The sequence below is a fragment of the Panthera leo genome, chromosome C1, assembly GCF_018350215.1.
Source record: "Panthera leo isolate Ple1 chromosome C1, P.leo_Ple1_pat1.1, whole genome shotgun sequence".
Classification (NCBI taxonomy): Eukaryota; Metazoa; Chordata; class Mammalia; order Carnivora; family Felidae; genus Panthera; species Panthera leo.
The window spans coordinates 129,139,629-129,166,720 of NC_056686.1; the positions used below are offsets into that span (position 1 = coordinate 129,139,629).

Genomic DNA, 27,092 nt, shown 5'->3' on the forward strand with positions numbered 1-27,092 from the left:
TGAGGAACCTCAATACTGTTTTCCAGATTGGCTGCACCAGTTTTGCATTCCCACCAGCAATGCAAAAGAGATTCTGTTTCTCCGCATCCTCGCCAACATCTGTTGTTGCCAGAATTGTTAATGTTAGCCATTCTGACATATGTAAGGTGGTATCTCATTGTGGTTTTGATTTGTATTTCCCTGATGATGAGTGATGTTGAGCATTTCTTCATATGTCAGTTGTCCATCTGGATGTTTTCTTTGGAGAAGTGTCTATTCATGTCTTTGCCCATTTCTTCACTGGATTATTTGTTTTTTGGGGTGTTGAGTTTGATAAGTTCTTTATAGGTTTTGGATACTAACCCTTTATCTGATATGTCGTTTGCAAATCTCTTCTCCTATTCCATTGGTTGCCTTTTAGTTTTGCTGATGGTTTCCTTCGCTGTGCAGAAGCTTTTTATTTTGTTGAGCTCCCAATAGTTCATTTTTGCTTTTGTTTCCTTTGCCTCCAGAGACATGTTGAGTAAGAAGTTGCTGCAGCCAAGATCTAAGTCTTGATATTTTATACTTAGGTTTTATAGTTAGGTCTTGGTGTTCTATATTTGATCTACTTAGAGTCATTCAGCTTGGTTGTTCTTTCAAAATTGTTTTGGGTGTTCTTGACTCTTTTTCATTTCCATATAAATTTTTAGAATTCACCTGCCAGTTTCCACAAAGAGCACTATTAGTATTTTGATTTTATTTGTCAATCTGGGGAGAATTCTTCACAAGATTGAATTTTCCATTTCATGAACCTAAGCTTATTCCTCCATTAATTTAGCTTATCTTTACCCTTTCATACCATTTTGTACTTTCACTGTAGGGATTGTGAGCATCTTTAATTAGGTTTATTTCTAGGAGAAGTGGATTTTTTAATTATACTATAAATGTCATCTTTTAACATTTTATTTTCTGATTGTTGCTAACATATAGAAATAATATAGATTTTTATATGTTGACCTTGTGTGCAACAACTTGGGCAAATTGCTTGTTAATTCCATTACTTTGTACACAATCATGTTATCATTGAATGATGATCATTTTCTTTTCTTTTTCTTGCCTGAAGGTACTGGCTAGAGCTTCTAGTACAGTGTTGAATGAAAGCACTGAAAGTGGTCCCTTATATCATCTCAGTGGGAACTCTTGCTGTAGGCATGTAGGTGTGCATTTTAAGGCACTTGTAAAATTAAGAAAGTTTTTTATTCCTAGTGTAAAGAGTTTTTGTCCTGAATGGGTATTGAATTTTATCAAACAAATTTTCTGCATTTATCAAGGTGATTTGTTTTTCCTCTTTGTTACAGGGTGATTACATTAATAGATTCTAATGTTAATCTCCTTTGTATTACTCAAATAAAACTCCATTGGTCATGAAATAGTATACTTTTTATGCAGTGCTAGGTTTGATTTATTGCTTGTTTGCTTAGGATTCTTACATCTGTGTTCCTGAGAGATTTTCTTTATCTTCCTTTCTTTTAATGTGCTTGACAGGTTTTGCTATAAAAGTTAACACTGGTTTCATCAAACAAACTGTGAAGTTTGTTTTTGTCTCCTATTCTGTGGTAGAGCTTATGCAGTGAAGCCATCTGTGTAAGTTTTCCTTGTGATAGTGTTTTTAATAATGAATTTAATTTTAATCAAGATAGGACTATTTATGATTTTCTCTCTCATATTGTGTGTCAGTTTTGTAAGTTATGTTTTTCAAGTAATTGTCTTATTTCATTTGAATTATCAATTAAATTGCTGTAACATTGGGGTGCATCTGATTCTTGATTTCAGCTCAGGTCATGATTTCCCAGTTTGTGAGTTTGAGTCCCACATCATGCTCTGTGCTGTCAGTTTGGGATTTTTTTTCTCTACCTCTCTCTGCTCCTCCCCAGTCTTTCAAAATAAATTAATTAAAACCCTAAAAAATTAAATTGTTGTAACATTTTCATGATAGCCTCATCATTTAGGGCATCATCTTGGTGTTATAAATTTGTGTCCTCTCTCTTTACCCTGATTAGTTTGACTAAAGCCATTAATTTTACTATTTTTTCAAGAGCCAGCTTTTGGCTTTGTATTTTCGTGTGTGTGTGTGTGTGTGTGTGTGTCCCCCAGTCATTGGTTTCTGCTCATACCTTATTATTTTTTCTGCTTTCTTTGGGTTTGACTTTTTTTCTAGCTTCTATAAGATGGAAACTTAAGCCACTGATTTTCAGCTTTCCTTTTCGGTATATTCATGAAAGGCTATAAATTTCCTAAGCATCCATGTTAGCTACAAATTACAAGTATGGAAATTTCTTATCTTTAATATTAAGTTCAAAATATTTTCTAATTCCCATTATGATTTGTTTTCACGAATAGATTTGGAAAGCTATTTACTTTCTTTCTAGAGACTTAGGTATTTTCTAGTTATCTTCTCCCAATTGATATTAATTTAATTTTACTATGATTAAGATTCATACTATGAATGATTTCAGCAGCCTGAAATTTGTTTGAGAGGCTTTCTTTATCCTGCAATAATAACGTGGTTAAGGTTGGTGAATGTTTTCTCTGCAGTTGAGAAGAATTTTCATTCTTTTGCTGTTGGGTGCCATGTTCTTTTTTTGTACATGTATGTAAATATGTCGCTAAGGTCGTTCTTTCACTTGTTGAGAGAATTAACATCTATGATTTTTGGAAGCAATCCTATTATATACAGACACACTTAGCATTATGTTTCTGTGATTGACCTTTTTTTGTCTTTTTATTACTTTCCTTTTTATCTCTCCTAATGCTTCTTGCTTTAAAGTCTATTTTGTCTGATCCCAGTATAGTTGTACCTGCTTTGTTTTGGATAGGATTTATAAGGTATACATTTTCCCATTCTTTCAGTTTAAACCTTTCAGTACCCTTGTGTTTATGTCTCTGCAAAAAGCAAATAATGACATCTTTTTCTTTCTTCACACAGCTTCCCATAATGTTAACACCATATTAAGCCCCATATTAAACAGCAATTAAATGTAAATGCTCTGTTATTATATTGAATAAAATAGCAATGTTATTAAAAAATAAGAAATTAATATTGGTATAATATACTCTTAACTAACTGAAGACTTGAATCATATTTGTACCAGTATTCCTACCACTTTCTTTTTACCATTCTAAGATGTGGCATTGCACTTAGTTAAGTCTTTGAGTATTTATTTAATCCAGTCTGATAATTGGCATAGGTAACCTATTTACATATAAACGTAATTATTTATATCATTATCTACCATCTTACTATTTCTTTTCTGTATTTTTCCCACTTTTTGTTGTTTACCATATGTTTAGTTGAGCTGACTTGCTTTTCTTTTAGTGGTTACCCTAATGATTACCCGTTGACTTACTACAACTAATACCAGTACTTATGCTTACCATTTCCCCAAGAATTCTAGAGCCTTAGAACACTTTTTATTCCATTTATCCTCATGTCTTTTACATTATTGTTGTCATATATTTTAATTGTACATATATTTAATTCCTAAAAGACATTATAATTACTGTTTTGCTGACCAGTTTTGAAAATTTTTCAGTTATCTTTTCAAATGTTGTAGATTCACTCAAATATATGTTAGACTTTCACTGTGTCTCACATTTGTCCTAGGTACTTTTTGTATTTTCCATAAATTTTTTTCTTGTGCTTCAGTGCAAGTACCTTTTATTGCTCTTTTAAAAGTTTTCTAGTCCTATCTTTTGCTGTTTTGTCTGCTGTTACACTAACATATTAAGTTGTTTTCCAGTCCTAGAATTTCCGCTTGACTGTTTCTTAGGGAATTGAGATAAAGCTGTTATTTTCATCTACTTTCTCCCATCTTTCAGCCTAGCTTTCCAGGCCTTCCAAATGAGAATTTAATGTTCTTACTCAGGTCCCTTTCTCTGGCTGATCCTGAACTCTAATCCTTATCTCTTCAGCCGTATAAAATAACTGAAAACTTTGCCGTGCTTTTTGGAAGCTTTTTTCTTGGCTTCCCGCTCCATGCAAGGTCACCATTTGGCAGAAATTTTAAAGGTCACTCTTCATCAGGGTCTTAGCCCCTCCAGTATCCTATTTTTATCTCCTGCCCACAAGGAGAACAGAATCTTTGCAGATACTTCCTTCCCTTGGCAGCAGCCCCTGCCCTGGGCAAAGCCTGGATTCTCACTGTGCATTGTGGCTAGATTGAGCAAGTACTCTCAGGAAAAAAAAAAAAAAAATGTAGCTAGGATCTGTTAGTTTGCCTTTAGATTATTCCCTCTTCTCTGGAATCTTGGGATCCCCTGTCCTGATTGCTTGAGCAGTTCTAGATGTCTTTAAATAGATATTTTATTTTTATTTCAAGTTTTCTATTTAACAGCAGAACTTACGTTACTTGCCAGGTATTCCATTATCCTCAGAAGCAGAAGACCTGTGATAGTCTTTAAGTACCTTTTATATATGTTAATTATTTGTCTTGGTTATTACTTCCTTTACCACCACTGCCCTTACCCCCACTTACTCTCAGATGTCACTTGTGAAATTTTCATTACTATATGTCTATTCTGGTATTCAGTTTGTACTAAGTGTAAGCCTACACCCCCATCCCTCCACCCCCACACACACTTTATTTTATTCTTACAAACCATAGGGAAATGAGGTACTATAATCCTTTAATAGAGAAAGGACCAATGTCTGTAAAGTCATGTAAGAATACATGACAAAACACTGATTTACACTGGTCTCAGTGTAGAATGCTTGCTATAAGATCTGTACTGTAGTTTATATAGTCTTCCTATTATTTATTCACTTCCTTTGGAATCGAGCTCAGGGTCTATCTTCTGGATATTCTTCCTGCCCTGCTTCATTATTACTTTATACGTTACTCTGTCATATTACCATATTGGAAGTAGGCTAGCATGTATCTTTCTCCTACTATATTACTATCTTCTCCAGAGTAGAAACTATGTGTTATTTATCTTTGTAGTTCAAAGCCCATTAGAGTGCATGATATATCTAAGCGTATAATAAATGCTTATTTCATTCCCATGAAGTCATCATATGCTTAATTCAAAGAGATTTAAGAAATTTATGAAACATGTATTGTTAGTTTATCATTTTTATGAATATTTATTACTGTAATTATTCTTCCTGATAGTTTTAGCTAAATTGTTGAACACGGTATATTGTTATATATTAGCTCATCTCCTTTCATTTTGGAATCATAATCATCATATATATAAAATTGCTTTGGGGGCACCTGGGTGGCTCAGTCAGTTTAGGCATCCAGCTCTTGATTTGGGCTCAGGTCATGGTCTCAGGACCCTGAGATTGAGCTGAGCGTGGGGCCTGCTTAAGATTCTCTTCCTCTCTCTCTGCTCCTTGCCCGTCTAAAAAATTTTTAAAAAATAATAAAATAGCTTCGGCCATTTCAGACAGTATTTTCAGTTATAACTTCATGAAGCAGCTCAGATAACTTTTAGCATAGATAGGTAGTATTTGACAGTTGAATGATTTACATTTTGTTGAAGAATTAATTAAAATGCTAGATGATTAATATCACAAAGTGGCATCTCATTAACATGGTAGTCACATTTTATAACTGAATAGAATTTTGATAATATTCTTCAGTGATTTTTTTAAAAAAGAACAACTCTACTTTGCTGTTTAATTTATTTATTTCATTGGTGGAAACTTGATAGCTAACACACTAGGAATACTGCCTAATTGAAGACAATTCTTAAAAAAATAAAAACCTTTTTCTTTTAAGAATCATTAAAAACAATCTGTTTAGTATTTTATTATCTAATAATGGCTAGTTTAGACTCAGCAGTTATAGAAGAAATTTTATAATTATTTACTTTTTAATCAAAAAGAAGTATGTATATGTGGATATGGACATGTGTTGCATATTTTTTTTTAATGAGGTAAAATTCAGATAATATAAAACTCAGTGTTTTAAGTTTTGAAGTATATAGTTCATTGGTGTTTAGTACATTCGTGATGGTTTGCAACTATCACCACTGACTGGTTCCAGAACTTTTATTACTTCAGAAGGAAAGTAATACCCACTGAGTACTGAACTCCCCAGTACCCCCTCCCTCCAGCCCTGGCAACCACTACTCTGCTTTCTGTCTGTATATATTTGCCTATTTTGGATATTTTACATAAATGGAATCATACAGTGTGTGTGGCCTTTTGTGTCTGGCTTTTTGCACTTAGCATCGTATTTGTGGTTCATCCATGTTGTAGTATATATCAGTACTTCCTTACTTTTTATGAACACGAAATGAATAATTTTGTATTCAGTACCATATTGTCTTGATGACTACAGCTTTGTAATAGAGCTTAAAGTCCCAAATGGTGATGCCTCCAGCATTGCTTTTCCATTTCAAGATTGCTTTGGCTATTTGGGGTCTTTTGTGGTTCCATACAAACTTTATGATTGTTCTAGCTGTGCAAAAAATGCTGTTGATATTTTGATAAAGAGTGCATTAAATGTGTAGATTGCTTGGGAGTATAGACATTAGCAATACTTGTTCTTCCAATCCATGAGCATGGAATGTTTTTCCATTCTTTGTGTCATCTTCAGTTTCTTTCATAAATGTTTTGTAGTTTTCAGAGTACGGATCTTTCACCTCTTTGGTTAGGTTTATTCCTACATACCTTATGGTTTTTCGTACAACTGTAAAAGGGATCAGTTCCTTGATTTCTCTTTCTGCTGCTTCATTATTGATTTATAGAAATGCAATGGTTTTCTGTACGTTGATTTTATATCCTACTTTGTTCTAGCAGTTCTTTGGTTCAAGGTAATGCTGACCACATAGAATGAGTTTGGAAGTTTTCCTTCCATTTTTATTTTTTGGAACAGTTTGAGAAGGATAGGTATTAATTCTTCTTTAAATGTCTGGTAGAATTCCCCTGGGAAGACATCTGGCCCTGGCGTTTTGTTTGTTGTGATGGTTTTTTTGTTTTCTATGCTGTTTATTTATCTGTTCAGATTTTCTATTTCTTTCTGTTTCAGTTTGGGTAGTTTGTGAGTTTCTAGGAATTTGGTCATTTCTTCCAAATTGCAGTTTGTTGGCATCCAATTTTTCGTAATATTCTTTTATAATTGTGTTTCTGTGTGTTGGTTGTGATCTCTCCACTTTCATTTTTGTTTATTTTTTCCATATTTATTAGGGTCCTTTCTCTTTTCTTTTTGATAGGTCTGGCTCGGGGTTTATCAATTTTGTTCTTTCAAAGAACCACCAGCTCTTAGTTTTGTTGATCTGTTTTACTGGTCTTTTTTGTTGTTGTTTCTATATCATTTATTTCTGCTCTCATCGTTATTATATCCCTTCTTCTGCTGGCTTTAGGCTTTATTTGATGTTCCTTTTCTACCTGCTTTAGGTATAAGGTTAGGTTGTATATTTGAGACTTTCTTGCTTCTTGAGGTAGGCCTATATTGCTATGTGCTTCCTTTTTTTGACCACTTTGGTCACATCCCAAAGGTTTTGGACTGTCACGTTTTTATTTTCATTTGCTTCCATGTATTTCTTTATTTCTTCTTTAACTTCCTGATTAATACATTCATTCTTTAGTAGGGTGTTGTTTAATCTCCATGTATTGGTGGTCTTTCCAAATTTTTTCTTGTGGTTGACTTCAAGTTTCATAGTGTTTTGATCTGAAAATATGTGTGGTATGATTTCAATCTTTTTGTACTGATTTCTGATCCAGTCTGTGATCAGTTCTGGAGAATGTTCCATGTGTATACTTGGAAAGAATGTGTATTCTCCTTTAGGATGACAGTTCTGAATATGTCTGTTAAGTCCATTTGGTCCAATGTCTGTCAAGCCATTGTTTACCTGTTGATTTTTTGCTTAGATGATCTATTGTTGTAAGTGGGGTGTTAGAGACTCCTACTATTATTATTATCAATAAGCTTTTTTATGTTTGTTATTAACTGATTTATATATTTAAATACTTCCAAGTTGGGGTGTAAATATTTACAATTGCTAGATCTTCTTTGTTGGATAGACATGTTTATTTTGATATAGTACCCTTCTTCTCTTGTTACATTCTTTGGTTTAAAATCTAGTTTGAAAGAAGTATGGCTACTCTGGCTTTCTTTTGACATCCATTTGCATGATAGATGTTTCTCCATCCTGTCTCTTCCAACCTGCAGGTGTCTTTAGGTTTAAAATGCTCTTATAGGTGCCATATAGATGGGTTCGTTTTTTTAGCCATTTTGATACCCTTTGTCTTTTGATTGGAGCATTTAGTCCATTGATATTTAGTGAATTTAGTTCCATTGAATTTAGTGCCATTGTATTACCTGTAAAATCAGTGGTTCTGGAGATTTTCTCTGTTCCTTGCTATCTTTTTTTGCTTCCCCCCTCCCTCCTGGAAAAAAAATCCCCTTTAATATTTCTTGCAAGGCTAATTTAGTAGTTATGAGCTCCTTTAGTTTTTGTTTTTTGGGGAAACTCTTTATCTCTCCTACTTGCTGAAAAAGTATTCTTAGCTGTATATGTTTCCCATTCAGCACGTTGAATATATTATGCCACTCCCTTCTGGCCCTGCTATGTTTCTGTGGAGAGATCTGCTGCTAACCTTATTTGTCTTCCCTTGTAGATGGGGATTTCTTTTCCCTTGCTGCTTTCAGGATTATTTCCTTATCTCTGTATCCTGCAGATTTTACTACCATATGTCTTGGTTTTGGTTTGCTTTTGTTGCTTTTAATGGGAATTCTCAGTGCCTCTTGGATTTGGTGTCTCTTTCCTTCCCCAGATTAAGGGAAGTTTTCAGCTCTAAGTAGCTCAAATAAGCCTTCTGCCTGCCCCTTTTTCTCTCTATTCTCCTGGGACTCCTATGATTTGAATGTTAGTACACTTTATGGAGTCGCTGAGTTCCCTAAGTCTATATTTGTGATCCATTATTTTTCTTTCCCTCTTCTTTCCAGCTTCATTATTTTCCATAATTTTATCTTCTGTATCACTTATTCGTTCTGCTGCTTCCTCCATCTTTGTGGTCATTACATCCAGTCAGTTTTACATCTCAGAGAATGTTTTTATTTCAGTCTGACTAGTTTTTAGGTCTTTTATCTCTGTGGTAAGTGGCTCCATGGTGTTTTCTATGCTTTTCTCAAGCCCAGCTAGTATCCTTAACAATTGTTTTATATTCTGGTTCAGGCATATTACTTATATCTGTTTTGATTAGATTTCTGGCCACGATCTGTTTTTCTTTCTTTTGGGATGAGTTCCTCTGTCTTGGCATTCATCCTAGGCCTCTGTCTTCTGTGTGTTAGAAAAGGCTGTTATGTTTCCTGCTTCTGAGAGTAATGGCTATATTAAGTCATATGCTGTTCAGGGCCTGGCACTTTAGGAAGTGTTTCTGGTATATGCTGTGTATACTCTGCTGCTGTGTTTTGGCTGCTCTTTCCCTCAGGTCAGTCTTCTACAGAGTTTCTCCTTGCCTGCAGTGGGAAGTATTTGGACCTTGTCTAGTATTTGGTGAGTTTTAACTTGGTGTGTTATGGTCTGCTTGTTAAAATAGGCTAGATCCTATTTCCCCTAGAGCTGAAGCTTTGCAGCACAGTATGGTCACTAGACTTGGTCCATTGGAGGTTTGTGCTGGTCTTCTGTGGGGAGGGGCCTGTTGCTGCTCTGACCCTCAGGTACACTTGCCCTAGTTCAGAAACACCTGCAGAGCGCAGTGGGGCGGGGCTTGGTGTATGACACCAAAACATCCGCTGTGGCACTGTGCTGCTCACTGAAGTCCATCCCTGCTGATGGCAGGGGATAAAAATGGTGTTAGCCAGATCTCTCATCCCCAGAAGAGGGGATTTCATGCCTGCCACTGTTCAGGAAGCCCTCAGAGAAGAACAAACAATCTCTCCTTTCCTTGCTTGTCCTAGGCATCCCTCAGATCCCTCTCTTCACACTGTGTCTGAGCCCTCTGCGTACCTGCAGTGCAGTCCTCCTGTGTTTTATCCCAGGGACGTTGGCTGGGTTTCAAAACTCCAAACCTTACAGACGGGTGTTGATCATCTAGGGGAGGATGTTGCCATACTGTGGCTGGTGCTGGGTTGTCCCAGAAGGGTTGTCCCAGAAGGGCAGTCACATGAACGTGCAGGGGCTTGGAGCTTACAGTAAAAGCTCAGCAAAAAGCCAGTGTCCAGGTTAGCTGCGATCAGCAGGTGCCTCTGTACCTAGCTAATGAATGGGGTAGCTCAATGGTGCCTGCTGGCTTTTGTCCCTGGAGAGGCAGTGCCACCTCTCCTAAACGCACTCCAAGAAAGGGAACTGTCTCACCTAGTATGACCCAGGGAATTCTCAGACCATGCTATCTGCTCCTGGGCCTCTGCCCTCCTCCACAGGAGCACCTCTACAAACACCACACTCTACCCACTGATGGCATAACTTCTAAAACTTCAGACTTTAAGCTCCACTGCTTGTATTGTGATAATTAGCTCCTCTTGTTTTCCCTGTCCGTGGTTTTGGGGAAGTTTTTCTTGTACAGTGCCCTGCTCCCTGCTCTCTCTCTCTTTTTCTCTCCTTTCTTCCTGATCAGGGCTCACTTTCCTCGCAGCACTTGTAATTCTTTCCCACCCCCAAAAATCATGTCTCCTCCCCCGCTACCTTCCACAATTTGGCTTCTTTTCTCCCTCTAGTTGTGCAGTTTTTTTTTCCTCTTAGCACTTAGATCAATTTTCTGAGTGTTCAGAATGACTTGATACTTATCTAGCTGTGTTCAGGAGACAAAGCAAGCATAGGGTTCTCTTGCTGCTCTGCCATCTTAACTCCTGTACTTAATTTCCTTTAATAAGTAAAACTTATGCTATAAGTTTTACACTAAAAATTTTGAAAAGCATGTATGTAATGTGGAAGAAACTTTTATGTATTTACTAATGTGTGTTGATTATCTTGGACTATTCTTCAGTACTTATTTTAGTTTTGCTCTCTCTTCCTGTAAGCATTTCTGCAATAACAAGATTAGGGTGTCCTGAATGTCCCGGATGTAGTTGATAGTCTACTGTGGGGTTTTTTTTTTTGTTTTTTTTTTTTTGGTTTTTTGTTTGTTTGTTTGTTTGAGAACTAAAAATAGAATACTGGAAAGAGCACTGAAATGGATATTGGGAGATCTTTTTCTATCTTCTACTATTCATCTAACAGTATAAACTTAGTTTATTTCTCTAGTCCATTTTTCTTGCCTTGCTCCTCAGCTATAAAATGAGAGCTGGACCAAATAGGTATGAGCTGTTTCAGCTCTCTAAACTCAGAAGGGGTAGCCGATTCCATAGAAAGAGTATAGACTGGCTCCAGGTTTCAACCATTTTCTGATTATCTACAATCTTTAAAGTAATCTTTCTAACCTATCTGGTCATTTTCGCAAGGTACATGATGTCTTGTAAGGACTCACAAATACAGCCTGCTCACCAGCATTCTCATACCCCCATTCCATGACTGCATCATTTATAGGAGTAGTTGGGAAAAAAAAGCAAAAATCTTTGTAGCCTTTTATTTAGTTGGCTTTCTTTAAATGTTTATTTTGAGAGAGAGTACATATGTGTGCGTGAGTGGGGGAGGGGCAGAGACAGTAAGGGAGAGACAGAATCCCAAGCAGGCTTCATGCTGTCAGCACAGAGCCTGTCACAGAGCTCAGTCTCACTAACTGCAAGATCATGACCTGAGCTGAAATCAGAGAGTTGGTCGCTTAACCAACTGAGCCACCCAGGTACCTCTAGTTGGCGTTTATATATGAATTATGCTGTGAGTACACTTGAAGAGAGTAATAACTCTTTTTTTTTTTTTAATATATGAAATTTACTGTCAAATTGGTTTCCATACAACACCCAGTGCTCATCCCAAAAGGTGCCCTCCTCAATACCCATCACCCACTCTACCCTCCCTCCCACCCCCCATCAACCCTCAGTTTGTTCTCAGTTTTTAACAGTCTCTTATGCTTTGGCTCGAAGAGAGTAATAACTCTTGAAGAGGCATTAAAGAACTTTCTTTTACTCTTCTGGTTTTTTAAATGTATTTATGTTGCTTTTTAAAAAAAATTTTTTTTTTGTTTTTTTATTTTTGAGAGAAAGACCAAATGCATGCAGAGGAGAGGCAGAGAGAGAGGGAGACACAGATTCTGAAGCAGGCTCCAGGCTCTGAGCTGTCAGCACAGAGCCAGACGCCAGGCATGATGAACTCATGAGCCGTTGAGATCATGACCTGAGCCAAAGTTGAATGCTCAACCGACCGAGCCACCCAGGCACCCCTATTTATGTATTTTATTAATATTAAATTAGTTGGTCTTCTTATGAAAATTTAAACATTAAAGGTTACATTAAAATTTTCTTTGACCTACCATCTTCTTGGAACATTTCTCAATCTCTACTACTTGGAAAGTGATACATATACTCACACACATGTTTTCTGTGGGTTTGTATGGTATGCAAACAATTGTATTTTCTATTTTTAAAAATATGACTTAAATTTTTTTAATATAAAAATCTCACCACCCAGACATGGACTCTATTAATATTTAGGTGTACACCTTATCAGTGTTGACATTACACTGATAAGGTACAATTAAGTGCATCTATGTGCCAATCTGTTTTTCTTCGTGCATGTGTATTAACTCTATATGCTACTTATATTTATAAAAGTGAGATCCTTTTAGGCATATTTTCATAGGTATATAAAATTATATATTATTAAATGTATTATTAAAAATTTTGTGTACATACACATCCTACAGATCTTGAATACTTTCCCTGTCATTAAGAAAATTTAATACTCTTAATAGTTTCATACTTCTCCATGTAGATCATAGAAACATACTGTGTTAATACTTAATTCTCTTTCTCCACAGTTGTAATATTGTGATAAAATTTCTAGGCTGAATCTGATAAAGAATTTCTTTTGATATTAATGGTAAAATTGTTTCACAAACAGGCTTATCAGTAATGTCTGCATCTCTGCAGTTTTGCTGGTGGTAGAGATTAATGATTTAAATAATCTTTGACCATACTATAAGTAAAAAATTATATGTGTTCTTTTTGTATTTTATTGATTACAAATGAGGTTAAATTTTTTCTTAGCCACCAGAAATGGTATAAATTGTTTTCTTGGTCATCAAGTAATGCTATAGGTATTTTCAAACTTACAGAATTAGTGGCTTATTAGCATTATTTCCTTCTCTTCTTTTCCAGGAATTTCACCATAAAAAAATGAGAAGGGAGATTATTAAAACAACTTTATAATTTATATTCCCACTAGAAACGTATGAGAGTGCCTGTCCTTATATTGTCACAATTTTTTGGATTGTTTTTGCCAGTCTGATAGGTTACAAAATGACTTCTTAATTTTCTTTTAATTTGTATTCAGTCATGAGTAAAGTTCTTTTTCTGTGAATTATTAGTATTCTTGACTTTTTCTAATTTTCAGGAATTTCTTATGTCATAGGGAAATTAACCCCTCATGTGCTATCCTGGAATGCAAATACTTTTCTTGGTTTATGTTTTTGAAATTGTTCATAAAGGTTTATCAGCTCGCTTCAGAACCAACTGGCAAAAGCTATTAACTAGGACAGGGCCCTTTCCCATATTTCTAATAGGTAAGTCTGATAATTTTTTCAGTACATTTTTAGTACATTTACTAACTATGAATTTGTTTAAGAGAAACATCCAGCTCCACTTTCTGTTCTATTTCCACTCCTAGACCAGTAGGCAAAAGTGATAGTTTTATCAGTCTGGGGCCTGCCAGGAAAACAGCAGCTTGGCTGCCAGATCAGGTGATTTGATTTTGGGCAGGGAGCAGGGAACCTGTGGTTTTGTCAGTGAAAACTAGCAAACTCAGTGTGAAGGAAGGGGGCAATCTGCGAGGTTTGCTTAACCAGGCAAAGAGAAGAAGAAGAAAAAGCCAAGCAGGGACATCAGCATCCAGACGGTATGGTGGCAACAGACACTGCAGTTGAGTCCAGGCAAGTTACTAAAAACAACAACAACAACAACCCACAGTAACTCAATTCAGAATCCAGAGTTGCTACAGTGTATTAATCAAAATGTCCAGCTTTCAGCCAAAAATTATGAGACAGGAAGCAGGAAACTGTAACATATTCAGGGAAAAAAAGCAGAAGTCAACTAGAACTACATATTGTACAATTGTATTTAGGTATCTAGGTAAAGTCTAACTGTAGAAAACAGATTGCCTAAATTTGGGGGTAGGAAGGATCTCTTGGGATGATGGGTGAATTCTAAAACTGTTTTATATTGATGAGTGCACAGCTGTATAAATTCACTAAAAATCATTCATCTGTAATGGGTGAATTTTGTGATATGTAAATTATACCTTAATAAATGCTCTTAAGTATGTAAGGAGAACTAATATCTTTAAAATGATAGTGTTCTGTTAGTGATCTTGTTATGATTGCCTGTTTGCTGTTCTGTTTTCAAATAAAAATAACCATTTGTGGTTTGTAAAAGCAATTGAAGGTAACAACTTGGAGGTACCTAAGGGGAGTATCTGATTTTTATCAGAAATGAGTAATTCTTGTTGAAGTGACAATGGGCAATGCTCTTAAATTATATATTCCCTTTTCTTTGAGGCATTCTTCTGCCATCATTCATCTCTATTCTATTTTTGCTTGTTTAGTTAAGGAACATCCACTTGGTTTTCACACCTCTCCTTTAATACTAATAACTTTTAAATACTCCTGGTAGAGTATTCCTAGTGTTATTATTCTCACTTTCTTGCCTGCCTACCTTGCTGATTCTCCCATTGTGCTGTCCTGCAGGTACATCACATGATAAGAACTTCTTGTATGTGAGGAACTTACATAAATATAAATACATTTGGGTGAGTGTGTTAGTATACATGCCATAATTTAAAAAGGAAATTACAGGGGTGCCTGGGTGGCTCAGTCGGTTAAGCATATGACTTCGGCTCAGGTCATGCCTACTTCGGCTCAGGGGGCATGATCTCACTGTACTTGAGTTCAAGTTCTGAGTCCGGCTCTGTGCTGACAGTTCAGAACCTGAAGCCTGCTTCAGACTCCCTCCCTCCCTCCCTCCCTCTCTCTCTCCCTCCCCCCTTCTCTCCCCCACCTCCTCTGCCTCCCCCTCCCCCACTCATGGTGTGTCTCTCTCACAAAAATAAACATTCAAAAAAAATTTTTAAAGAGAAATTACATAAACAGTCTAATCATAAAGAATTAATTTTAAAACTGTTCCATTTGAAGTATTTTCACTCTAATTCTGATCTTACTGTCTAAATTATGCTGAAAAATCCATCAGTGACATCAACCACATTGGACTCCTTCCTTTTCCTGAAATTTGATCAAATTCTTTCCTGAACTAGGGCCTTGGCGTTGGCTGTTCTTTCTACTCTCTGATAGACACCTTTCCTTGATGTGTCTCAGCTGTTTTTTATCTTTTAGTTCTCAACTCAAATATCTACCCTTCAGAGCCGACTTAACTGATTTTCTCAGTACCTAATTGAAGAATTTTCAGCTGTTGCATAACAATTACTTTTCCTGTTTCTTTGTTTCCTTTTAGTTTCATTTACTATAATTTATTGTCTTATTTATTTACTAGTTTATGTTTTTGCCCCAACATGTTTCCTATGCTTGAAGAGCATATTATAAATAGTAGTTACCAGTGGATGAATGAATTACAATTTATCTGTCAGGTTTTCTTCCTTTTAAACTAAACTTTGAGTCATTTAAGTTGGTAGTTTTTTTCCCCCCACAAACCTGACTTTTCATTTGAATCAGCTGTTTCTTAATCTGAGGGTCAGATGAATGTCACCCTTTCATATATAGATTTCCAATTATTTCATAATTTTACTTAATATTTTATTCACTTATTTTGTTACAGTGTTCTAAAAGCTTTTTTTGCATGTCTCTACAGTTTTAAAACATTATAGATTTGTTGTACATGTTCAGAGGTTTAAAAATCAGAACTTAGCATCATAGTGGAGGTTTTTTTTCTTTTTTTACTTTTAATTCATCTGTCTTTGGCAGAAAAATAACTTGAGTGAATTCATTCCTTCACCAAATAGCTATGGAGGTGGTTTACATATTTCACACATCTGGAAATGAATTTTTGCTGCTCTAAACGTGAATAAAAACATGATAGAATGTAGAGTCCTTGTGCTACAGCTCTTTTTCACTTAGAACTCTTTAGTAATTTTCCTGTTACTTTCAGACATTTAACAATGTGGAGAAAAATAGGGCCATCTTGATTTTTGTTCCTTTAAAGGAACACATGTATACTTATAACATTTTTTTCTCACTTTGAATTTCACAGCAGTATATCTCAGTGGTAGTTTTGTATTTTCATTGTTTATTTCTGGTGCAAATTTATAACATACTTCTTCATTTGTACATCTACATTTTTTCATACCTTTTGTAGGTCTTTTTGTTTCTGTGCATCTTTCCCATAGTTTTCTTCAGTCTTTGTTTTCTTGTTTTGTACTATTGTTACATTGGTTGTAGACACAAAACAAATATTTCCTTTTGAATTCTGGATGGTGTTCCTATGTTTGAATGTAAGCTTCAAACATCCTCACCCACACCCCTGCAAACTATACTACCTATGTAGCTCTTGGGTTTCTCCTCTTTCTTTTATAGACCTTCCAAGTTGCAAAGTATCACTCTCCAGTTACAAATGTCCTGGCCAAGTTATGCTGAATTAATTATATGCCCAAGTGAATGTAGTATGAGAACAGCTAACGAGGAAGAAATTTTATGATAAGGTACATATTATGTAGTAGGGGGCACTCTGATAGGAACAAAATATTAACAGAGACACCTGTTAGTCTGAGATATAGGTGGACTTCTGTGGAAATCTGTGTAATTCTTCTTAATACAGCATTGCCTCTGAGTTCTCACTCTTTGTTTTAGTTGGCCAAAACTTTGACAGATGAGTGACTAATATTTGTAGTTTTCAGGACTGTTCTAACTTTGCAACCCTTTAGATTTTTGTGAATATATCAATGAAAAGATGAAGAAAGGTGAATCAGATATTAAAGTTGACCCTTGAAAAACGTGGGTTTAAACTGTCCACTTACTTGCAGATTCTTCTTTGATAAATATAGTACAGTAAATGTATTTTCTCTTATGATTTTCTTAATAACATTTTCTCTGGCTTAATTTATTAGAAGAATACAGTATAAAACACATATACAAAATATGTGTTAATCAACATGTTATTGGTAAGTGTTCTGGTAAACATTAGGCCATGAGTAGTTAAGTTTTGGGGAGTCATATAGGTGGATTTTAGACTGCTTGGAGGTCTAACCCCTGCCTCGTTCAAGGCTAAATTGTAATTGTTGCCGGTAAGCTTACATGTTATTTTGTGATTTTATGTGTATATGTAGGTTATTTATTGATTTGTGGTATTTTGATAAATATACCTTTATAAAATAATGTCTTATCTATAAGCATTCTGTTTGTTTAGATTTTAAGTGTTATATGTCCCAAAGGGTTATGATTTTTTTTTAATTATTGAAATAATGAAATCCTTGCATGTTCCCTCATAATCAAATTTGAGAAAGTAATTGTTTTATGATTGTTGAAGTACTATCTTGATCCAAACTTTTTCATCAGCAGTGAAACTTCTTTTCTTTGTAGTAAAGTATTCATCTGTGTGGGATATTGCATAAATCTTGGAAGACTGCAATAAAGTGGCAATGTCCCGGGAACCTACCCCACCTCTCCCTGGAGATATGTCTACTGGTCCTATAGCAGAAAGCTGGTGTTATACACAGGTACATGCTGTTAAAAATGCCTTACTTTATGTTATGTCACTTAAAAATGTTATAGCATTTTGAGAATATTGTAAAGCACTTTGTCATAGTTATTCCAAGTATTAAGAAAAGTGAGTCATGGGATGTTTAACATGTGATAAGCTAAAAGCATATAAGTCATCATTGTAAAAGTAGTTTTCTGAATCTCTTAGGTTAAAGTAGTAAAATTTTCCTACATGTGGACCATTAATAACTTCAGCTTTTGTCGAGAGGAGATGGGTGAAGTGTTAAAAAGTTCAACATTCTCATCTAGCCCCAGTGACAAAATGAAATGGTAAGATTTTTGCTTTGAATTTTGTTTTGATATTATTTTAATCTACTTTATAGTTTGGTTGTTACTGTTTTTTTTTGTTTGTTTGTTTTTTTAATGTTTGTTTTTGAGAGAGAAAGAGACAGAGTGTAAGCAGGGGAGGAGCAGAGAGAGACAGGGAGACACAGAATCAGAAGCAGGCTCCAGGCTCTGAGCTGTCAGCACAGAGCCCAACGTGCATCTCAAACCCACGAACTGTGAGATCATGACCTGAGCTGAAGTCAGATGCTTAACCGACTGGTCCACCCAGGCGCCTCTGTTATTGTTTCTTCATGGACATTAGTCTAATTTTATACTAGATTTGTAAGTTCCTAAAAGTATAGAGAATTATAAAGAACTGGGGATATTGATGGGAGTGTTGTTGTGATATTATCTGACAACGAATTTCAGTATTGCCTCTCTCTTTTGAGTTTTGCGTTTTATATTCCTCCATATGAGCCTGTTGTTTTGTTTTAGGTGCCTGAGGGTAAACCCAAAGGGATTAGATGATGAAAGTAAAGACTACTTGTCCTTATATTTGCTTTTAGTCAGCTGCCCAAAAAGTGAAGTTCGAGCAAAATTCAAATTTTCCCTTCTAAACGCTAAAAGGGAAGAAACAAAAGCAATGGGTAAGTGATTTGGGATAAAGAAGTCTCTGAGTAACTACATGTTAACTTACATACTTTTCCCTGGAAAGGATATTTTTCCCCACTGAAATCTGCTTAACCTAAAACATGTAATGTGGCCATTTAATTTTAAATTTCAGTGTAGTTATGGTTGTTTTACTAAATCTTAGACTTCATAAGACATGTACAATTTGTTAAAAATAATATTAAAATTTTACTTTTTCTTGTCCTAAAATGATATTTACTTGTCACTTAGAAAAATTGTTGCTTTTAGGGCAAGGTGCCTGGTTCAATTTCTGGCAAATATAATCGGTGCTCAGGAAATATTTCTCCCTTGCTGTTTTTACCAGATAATAAAATCTGAGGAACAGTGTGAAAGGAGATTGAATGTTCTGATATTTTGTCACTAGAATTTTTTTAAGCGGTGGACTAAACACTGACCGAAAAGAAATCAGTTTTTCTTAGTCTCCAGATCTATTTAATTCATCTCAAGCTTCACATATATATATAGCCAACTGAAACCATGTGGTCTGGAGCTTCATAAAGAAGAGCATTGTAGGAAATATGCAATGTGCATAGTAAGAAAATATATCATGAACTGCCACATTAAATTTTAAGTGATTTCTAGAAGTGAATCACAGAATCAAGTAATGTCATTACAAAAAAAAAAAAACTTTTAAAATACACTTTTAAAAATTATCTTTTGCTGAATTAATAACATAGTTTCACATATATTTTCATGGTGTCTGACATTTACAGTAGTGGAGTGTCTTAGTTTAGGTTGCTGTAACAAAGTGCTGTAGATTGGCTGGCTTATGAAGGCTGAGTGTACAAGATCAAAGTACCAGCATGGCCAGGTTCTGGTGAAGGCCCTCTTCTGGATTGTAGACTACTGATTTCTCTCGCTGCATCTTCACATGGCGGATTGAGCTAGGGAGCTTTGTGGAGTGTCTTTTATAAAGCACTAATCACATTCATAAGGGCTCCACCTTTATGAACTCCTCTAATTCCAGTCTCTTTTTTTTTTTAATTGTTTTAAATGTTTATTTTTGAGGAAGAGAGAGAGAGCGTGAGCAGGGGAGGGGTAGCGAGAGAGGGAGACACAGAATCTGAAGCAGGCTCCAGGCTCTGAGCTGTCAACACAGAGCCTGATGTGGGGCTCCAACTCACAGACGGTGAGATCATGACCTGAGCTGAAGTTGAATGCTCAACAAACTGAGCCACCCAGGCGCCCCTCACTGACCTCTTAATACCATCACATTGGGGGATAGGATTTCAATGTAAGAATTTTGAGGAGATACAAACAAACATTCAGCCCGTAACATGGAGTCTTTCAATTAAATTTGTTTTTGGTTTTTCACCTCCAGTTAATTCTTTGTATAACAAATTGTGAATACTTTCTGTAGAGGATCTTGTTTATTTTTTAATATACAGTTCTCCAGTATGTTAGACATTTGAAACATTTACCTCTGACATTATTAAGGCATTTACAGATTATACTAAAACCATCTTTTAGACTTTTATGAAAGTTGTTTTTAGGGATGAAGAGATTATGTCCAAAGATCTAGGGTGATAAGAGACTTTATTTAGCTTCTTTTTACCAGTTAATGGATTTCCCTGGTGGGATAGATGCGCCAGGAAAGTTAAAGGATGCCGTTGTGATTTAGAGCATCCATTTTTAAAGGGAGAAACAAGAAATGAGAGCTATGTTTTCTTATCAGGTTCTGAGGAGGAGGAGTATGACTATGCCAGTGTATTTTGATCCTTTTTCATCATTAAAGAGCCTGCATTGTTAGAGAGATCTCTTCCTTCTCCAAGAGATGTGATCTGGCTTTTCTTCTGCTTTAGAGATCGAGAAATCTGAAAGTGAGCTCACTGATAATGGCCAAAATCTGAGTAGTGCTGTGAACCAATCTGGTCCTACCTGATGTAAATCTTGTGACATTTTATGAACACACATATCTATAATTTTTATAATGAATGTATTGGCCAAGTTTTATTTTTGTACATTCATTTAACTGTGTTGTCATTAACATTCTTAGATGATTCTTTTGTTTAAACTTCTGTTCTGTTTTCCACCAGAAAGCCAAAGAGCATATCGATTTGTACAAGGGAAAGACTGGGGTTTTAAAAAATTCATTCGAAGGGATTTTTTGCTTGATGAAGCTAATGGTCTTTTACCAGATGACAAGCTTACATTATTTTGTGAGGTGGGTACGTTTTTTATTTCAAGGAACTCCAAAGTTATATTTAATGATAAAGCAAAAATATAAGCTAGAACAATATTGGCATACTTTTTTTTTTATTGCGAATACTTTTAAAATTCAGTAATCAGTATAATTGATAAGGTTTCATTTGTAGATGTTTTACCAGTAAGACTAGATTGTCTTCAATATAGTAAGTAGCCCATTCTGAAAAGAATCTGTCATGTCTACAGCTATAAATTATATATGGTAGTTATACTACCACATACTAAGTACTTCTTCCTTCTAGAAAGACTATGGATGTGTATATCTTTATATGAAAATTTCTAAGTATCTTCTTCATTCTGAAATAGGTAATCACTATTTTTTGTCATATTCAGGTTGACCATATTAAACATGATTAGTAGCTTATCAGTTTGAATACAGACTGAAATATGTACATCCATACATAATGAAAGTGCCTGAAAAGATTGAGAAGCTTGATATTTATACAGTTGGGTTCATTTAATTAAATAGATATTGGCATTATAAGTAATAACATCCCAAATTTTTAAGATATACCCATGTCTGTTGACAAACTTGTGAGATTTATTTATTTTCATAAAGTGTCATATTTTAACAGTTATGAACATAGCCCTGCCAATAATTTACAGTAATGATTTGTTTTAATTTGAGGCTGGAATTTGCTCTTGTCTGTACAAATTGTTGAGATTATTCTTTGGAGTGACTTCAAGGATTATATTATCTACCAATACAGTTTATAGAGAATATACATCAGTAACATAGTTTATCAAAATGTTTAAGGTAGTTGATAATTTTCATAGGAAAACTTAATTGAAAGGTTATGATCAAGTAAACTCAATGTTAGATATATGTTAATAAGTTATTTTAGATCAATGAATGTATTAGAAGCATGATAAGTTACTTAACTGTTATTAAGTTAGCTTTAATTTCTTTGTAGAAAATGTATAAAATTTCATGGCAGCATTATAAACTAATTTTATGTTATTATGCTGTGTCAGAAAAATAATTGAAATGTGGCTCTAGAGACTACATAACGCAAATATAGTGCATCTTATTTTCACTTAGACAAGTTAAACGAACTGTAGGATAAATTTGTTATGAATATAATTATTTGGTTGGTAAAACACATACCACAAGTGTCTTCAGCAGAATTTATCATTAAATAATTTGAAAAACAAATACTAAAGCATTTGTTGCCAATAGACATATATTCAGAGTAGTATCTTAAATACAGATTATATTATTTAAAAATTTTAGCATACTTAATATAGACTCTTCAGAATTTTAGGAGTTCTCTTAAATTCCAACATGTTAATTTTTTAAATTGTACAATCTTTTAATTTAAAGGAACTTAAAAAAAGCTATGCAATCCAATTTCAAAAATTTAAGAAAATATTCCTTTTTTTTAGAATTGAAATTATGTTTATAGATATTTTCTTAAGTATATTATATTGGAACCTAGTCAACCAAGAAATTCAGAATGAAGGCTGAAATTAAGCTCTTTTTTCAATACATAACTTTTGAAGTATATTTTTTATCCACATGCTAGTAACTTCAAAAAACATAACCTTCCATGCCTTACATTTTAAGTTGGCATTGATCGTATTCAGTTTTGGAGACTGTAATAGATATTTTTTTACTGATGTGGAGACTTATACCCTGGGCACTGTATTTAGCATCGGTGGGCAAAAAGTACTTGGCACGAACATTCCTCATGTGCTCCACCGTTTCTTCCATACCTCTCATTGATGCCCTTCCTTCTACAGCACCTCCAGCACTGCTTGCAGAAGAGGAGGAAGCATTGCACTGCCCTACCTAAAGAACTGCCTCCTCCCCCTCCCCTGCAAGTGGTGCTGTAGACAGGTAAGGCAGTTTGGTGCTACCCTTTTTCTGCAAGAAATAACCTCATCTTGCAAGTTCCATATTGTGAATCAAGTAGCCAGAGTAGATATTTCTAGTAGTGTAAACAGCTCTGCCCATACCCTCCCAAAGTGATGGAGAAGACAGGAATTGAGGAATAAGTATGAGAAATAGAAAACTTTAGATTAGTTCATTTTTTTTAAGTCCAACAGATTTTAAATAATCTCATATAGACCCATACCATCTCTTGATTGCAGAAAATTATACATGTACAGTTAGAATGTGTGTATAAATTGAGTTTTTCATAAAGTTAATTCATTTAGAAGGACACACCTTTTTTCTCATCCTGTTTTTTTGTTGCCAAGACATCATTTTTTTTTAAAATACTTGTGATAATGGATGGAAATTAGGTTTCATTCTTTAAAAAAGCTCTTTTATGGCAAAATGAAAAGTTGACAACCCTATTTCTGTCACCCAGATTTTTAAAAAGGATGCCTATCTATGACAGTCAAAAAGTCTAAGACCCACTATTTTAGTAGATGATGTGAAATTGGACTATTGAAAAGTTTCTCACTGTGGAGCCAGTGTGAAGAATGGTTAGATAGTTGATTAGAGTGGCAAAATTTATACACTGTGAACTATTGTAAATTCCTAGTTTTAAAACTAGTTTGGAGAATTGAGATTTTTTCAAACTAGAAATAATAGTCACCTCTATTCCACACTATCGGAGACCCAGATTTTCAGGGCAGTCATGTTTGATTAGAGTTTGCACATGTTAATCTTTAGTCTGAATTATATTCTCACAGTTTAGCTGAAACCAGATTTTAAAAAGAGCTTTCAAATGAGTGTTTCCTTTGCAGTATTTGTCAATTTTGAGTATTATACCTTCGCATTTTTATTTTGAAAGAACAGCACTTAACTGTAGGAAAGAATCTCAGACTTTTTTCTGAATTTTTTACTCTAGGTTCCATACAGTAAGAATGTTCATTACCTGTTTTTGAATATGTGCTAGAAAAAAAGCTAAAATTTTACCAATTTCTTAATTATAGGCATCAAGAAAATAATCATTAAAATTTGTTCTGTATCAGTTTTTAATTAGGTCATTAAATTTGCCGTATAAATAGTCCCTTGAATACCCCTTACAGTATGAAATGTTAATTCTTAATTTACATTTGTGGTACGCATAATAATGCTATGTAGATGTGTATGTCAATAATATAACTTCTGAATTATGATTACATATGCAAAATAAAAATAAAACATCAGTGTCTATGCCTGATAAAAATGGCTGTAATTATTATTTTTTTTTTATTATTTTTTTTTTATTTTTTTTTTAAATGGCTGTAATTATTGATCATTTTATTTCTTCTGTCACTTTATTTTTGTAAGATTTTTACATTAAATATATTATTTTGAGTTAGGATAATAGGCAATAAATAGAATTTAAGAAATCCTTTCCTAAATTAAATATGTTGTAACATTTTTATAAATCCACTGCATATTTTATGCACATAATTGAACTGATCCACTTCCTTCTGTCTTACAAATTTTTAAGAGTAGTGCTTGATAGGAACAAAGAAATACTGTCTATGTGATAAAAAACTGATCTCTAACTAAACCTTCAATATCAACACCAACATTTTTAAAGTATCATTAAGTTATAGTGGATGGTGTAAAAGAGCAATCAGGTAAGGATTAGTGAAGCTTTTTTTCTTATGTGTAGTCATTTTAGAAACAGTTTCAATAATTAAAAACTTAATAGAATAGAGAAACTTTATTACTGGATTTATTTGTTTACACAATATCTTGGTTCCTATATTTAGAAAATCATCTCACAAGATTGTTGTAATAGATCCTTTTTGAGCCATAACTGCATCAAAGTAGTACTACTGATTTTAAAATGTATCCAAAGAAATATTTGTGTAGTGCCAAGAATTTAAAAAAAAAAAAAAAAAGGAATCTGATAATTACATGTCTAGCCTTCCTTTGGTATTGAATGAAGTGTGATTGACGCATTAGTTACCTTCTTTGATCTCCCTTTGAAATCTTTTTATAAAATAAGTTGATTGGATTAGATGATTTCTATATGTATGATTCCAAATGGTTAATAATGCCAGTTGGAAAAAAACAAAGTGGTTAATAAAAATATCCTCAGAAAAATAAAGTTTTTCTTTAGAAGTATCCATTCATTCCCATTTGATACATCAGGGTGAAGGAGTACTTCTGAGATTTAATATTCTCTAAATAGTTTATTGGACTATTAATGCTGTGTTATTAGCATGTTAGTAGTTTGGTCTAGTTTATCCATTTCCAATTTACATTTTCTATGTAGTTTACTTTATTGGTATGTGTCCTTATTTATGCCTATCATTATTTAATAAAAGCCTTATGAAATGTTTTTCAATTAATATAGTTTGCTGCATAACAAATGACAACAAAACTTAGAACCTTAAAACAGTAGATAACTAACATATAACAGTAATGGTTCATTTACTCTGAAATATTTGCATTACTAGTGGAGTAGTATTTTCTTGTTTATTAAATGTAACATTAAATTTCTAATATTAGTAGCATACTTTTTTAAAGTTTTATTTATTTAAGTAATCTCAACACCCAACATGGGGCTCGAACTCACAACCCTGAGATCAAGAGTCATGTGCTCCTCTGACTGAGCCAGCCAGGCTCCCAGTACCATATGTTTTCTTAAAAGTGATGCACAAGACTTCACCAGTAGTGTTTTAGGATTTTATTCAGTGTATAGTCTTCTCTAATGAGAGAAAATTTAATCTATGTTATATTGAAATCTTTATAAAACCAGTGTTTCATCATACTAATTTTATTATTTCATAGATAAATAAAAGGTCTGCAAATAGAACTAAATTGTATTTGTACTGTTGATTATTATAAAAGATTTACATGAATTTTAATAAGTGCGATTGCTTTTGTGGGAATTCTTGTACTTTACAATTTAAATTAATATTACTAAATATTTAAACCAATTTTACTGGGGTTGAAACATGTAGGAACTATACTTAAAATACTTCCCAAATTGAATATCATAGACTATAGTTTTATAACCTTTTTTAGTACTATAAAAAGTCCTTGTGAGTGTGATGCCATGTTTATTACATATGTAATAGACTTTAAATGTTGATAGGTCTGTGGTGTAAGTGAGAAAATAAAAATTAAAGAAATTTCTTGCTTCACCTCACAAAAATGTCTCCTGCTTGTTTCAATTTGATATCATTTTATGACTTTTATTTTGCTGAGGAGTTTTTTTAATTACTTTAATAACCAAGCATTCTAACCAATCAGTAAGCCATTTATTTACATAAAATGTTACTTGAAAATGATCAAATTTGTTTCTATTTTTTTCTATGTTCTTTAAATTATATCCTTAAATTTAATTCCCAAGAAGTAGTGTTTTTAATCAGTATTTTGAATTATCCCAATAATTCTAATGATAAGAAATTTAAGTACAGACTTACTAATTACTGATACTAATTTATAAAAGTGTTTTTCTTGCTGTCCATTTTTTATTAGGTGAGTGTGGTCCAAGATTCAGTAAATATATCAGGACATACTAATACAAATACTTTGAAGGTGCCTGAATGTCGACTAGCAGAAGATTTAGGTAATCTCTGGGAAAACACAAGATTTACAGATTGCAGTTTTTTTGTGAGAGGACAAGAATTTAAGGCTCATAAATCTGTACTTGCAGGTACTTTCAACTTTTGGGTAATATTGTACATTTCTTCCATAAATCTGTACATTAAATAATGATGCTTAATGTTGTTACAGCTCGATCCCCAGTTTTTAATGCAATGTTTGAACATGAAATGGAAGAAAGCAAAAAGGTAAACATCATTTAAAGGCTAATATTTAATTTGTACAAATGTAGAATAGTGGAATGTATATTTTGAAAGTAATTGTGCATGGTCTTATTGTTACACTAAAATTTCAGAAATAGAAGTAGAAAGGGAAAAAGTATGTTCTGTAGTAGAACAATAGATATAGCCTAATGTGGGTGAATATTCCAAATAATAACTATTTTGATGTCCATCTAGTGGCAAAATAAATGAGTAGTTTTTATCCAAAAGGGTGGTTCTGGTCCATAGCTATTTGAGAGCTCTCTACTTAAGGTGTTTATTCCTCTTTTCTAAATTATACATTGATTTTGGAATTTTTTTTTTCTAGAACAAAAATAATGCCACTAAAATAAGAAAGATTTTTAAAAAAAAGACAAATCACAGTAGTGTTATTATATATTTAATCAGTATGTTACCTCTTTGGTTTTCCCAAATGTTTCTCTGTCACCTGTCATCT

At 34.0% G+C, this 27,092-nt stretch overlaps 1 protein-coding gene across 6 annotated transcripts in view; it reads left to right on the forward strand.

The window, feature by feature from the left end:
• SPOPL (speckle type BTB/POZ protein like) overlaps positions 1–27,092 on the forward strand; it is a 75,474-nt gene that overhangs the window by 32,160 nt on the left and 16,222 nt on the right. For 3 of the 6 annotated variants that reach the window (XM_042948635.1, XM_042948632.1, XM_042948633.1), the window contains exons 2-7: positions 17,588–17,724; positions 17,916–18,037; positions 18,530–18,681; positions 20,761–20,888; positions 26,310–26,487; positions 26,568–26,623. In XM_042948635.1, the coding sequence (XP_042804569.1) occupies positions 17,647–17,724; positions 17,916–18,037; positions 18,530–18,681; positions 20,761–20,888; positions 26,310–26,487; positions 26,568–26,623 (714 nt within the window). In that variant the 5' untranslated portion in view covers positions 17,588–17,646. Of the gene's footprint in view, positions 1–12,804; positions 13,571–13,592; positions 14,812–16,390; positions 16,711–17,587; positions 17,725–17,915; positions 18,038–18,529; positions 18,682–20,760; positions 20,889–26,309; positions 26,488–26,567; positions 26,624–27,092 lie in introns of those variants that run through there. The other 3 variants (XM_042948636.1, XM_042948634.1, XM_042948638.1) reach the window with 3 other exon arrangements.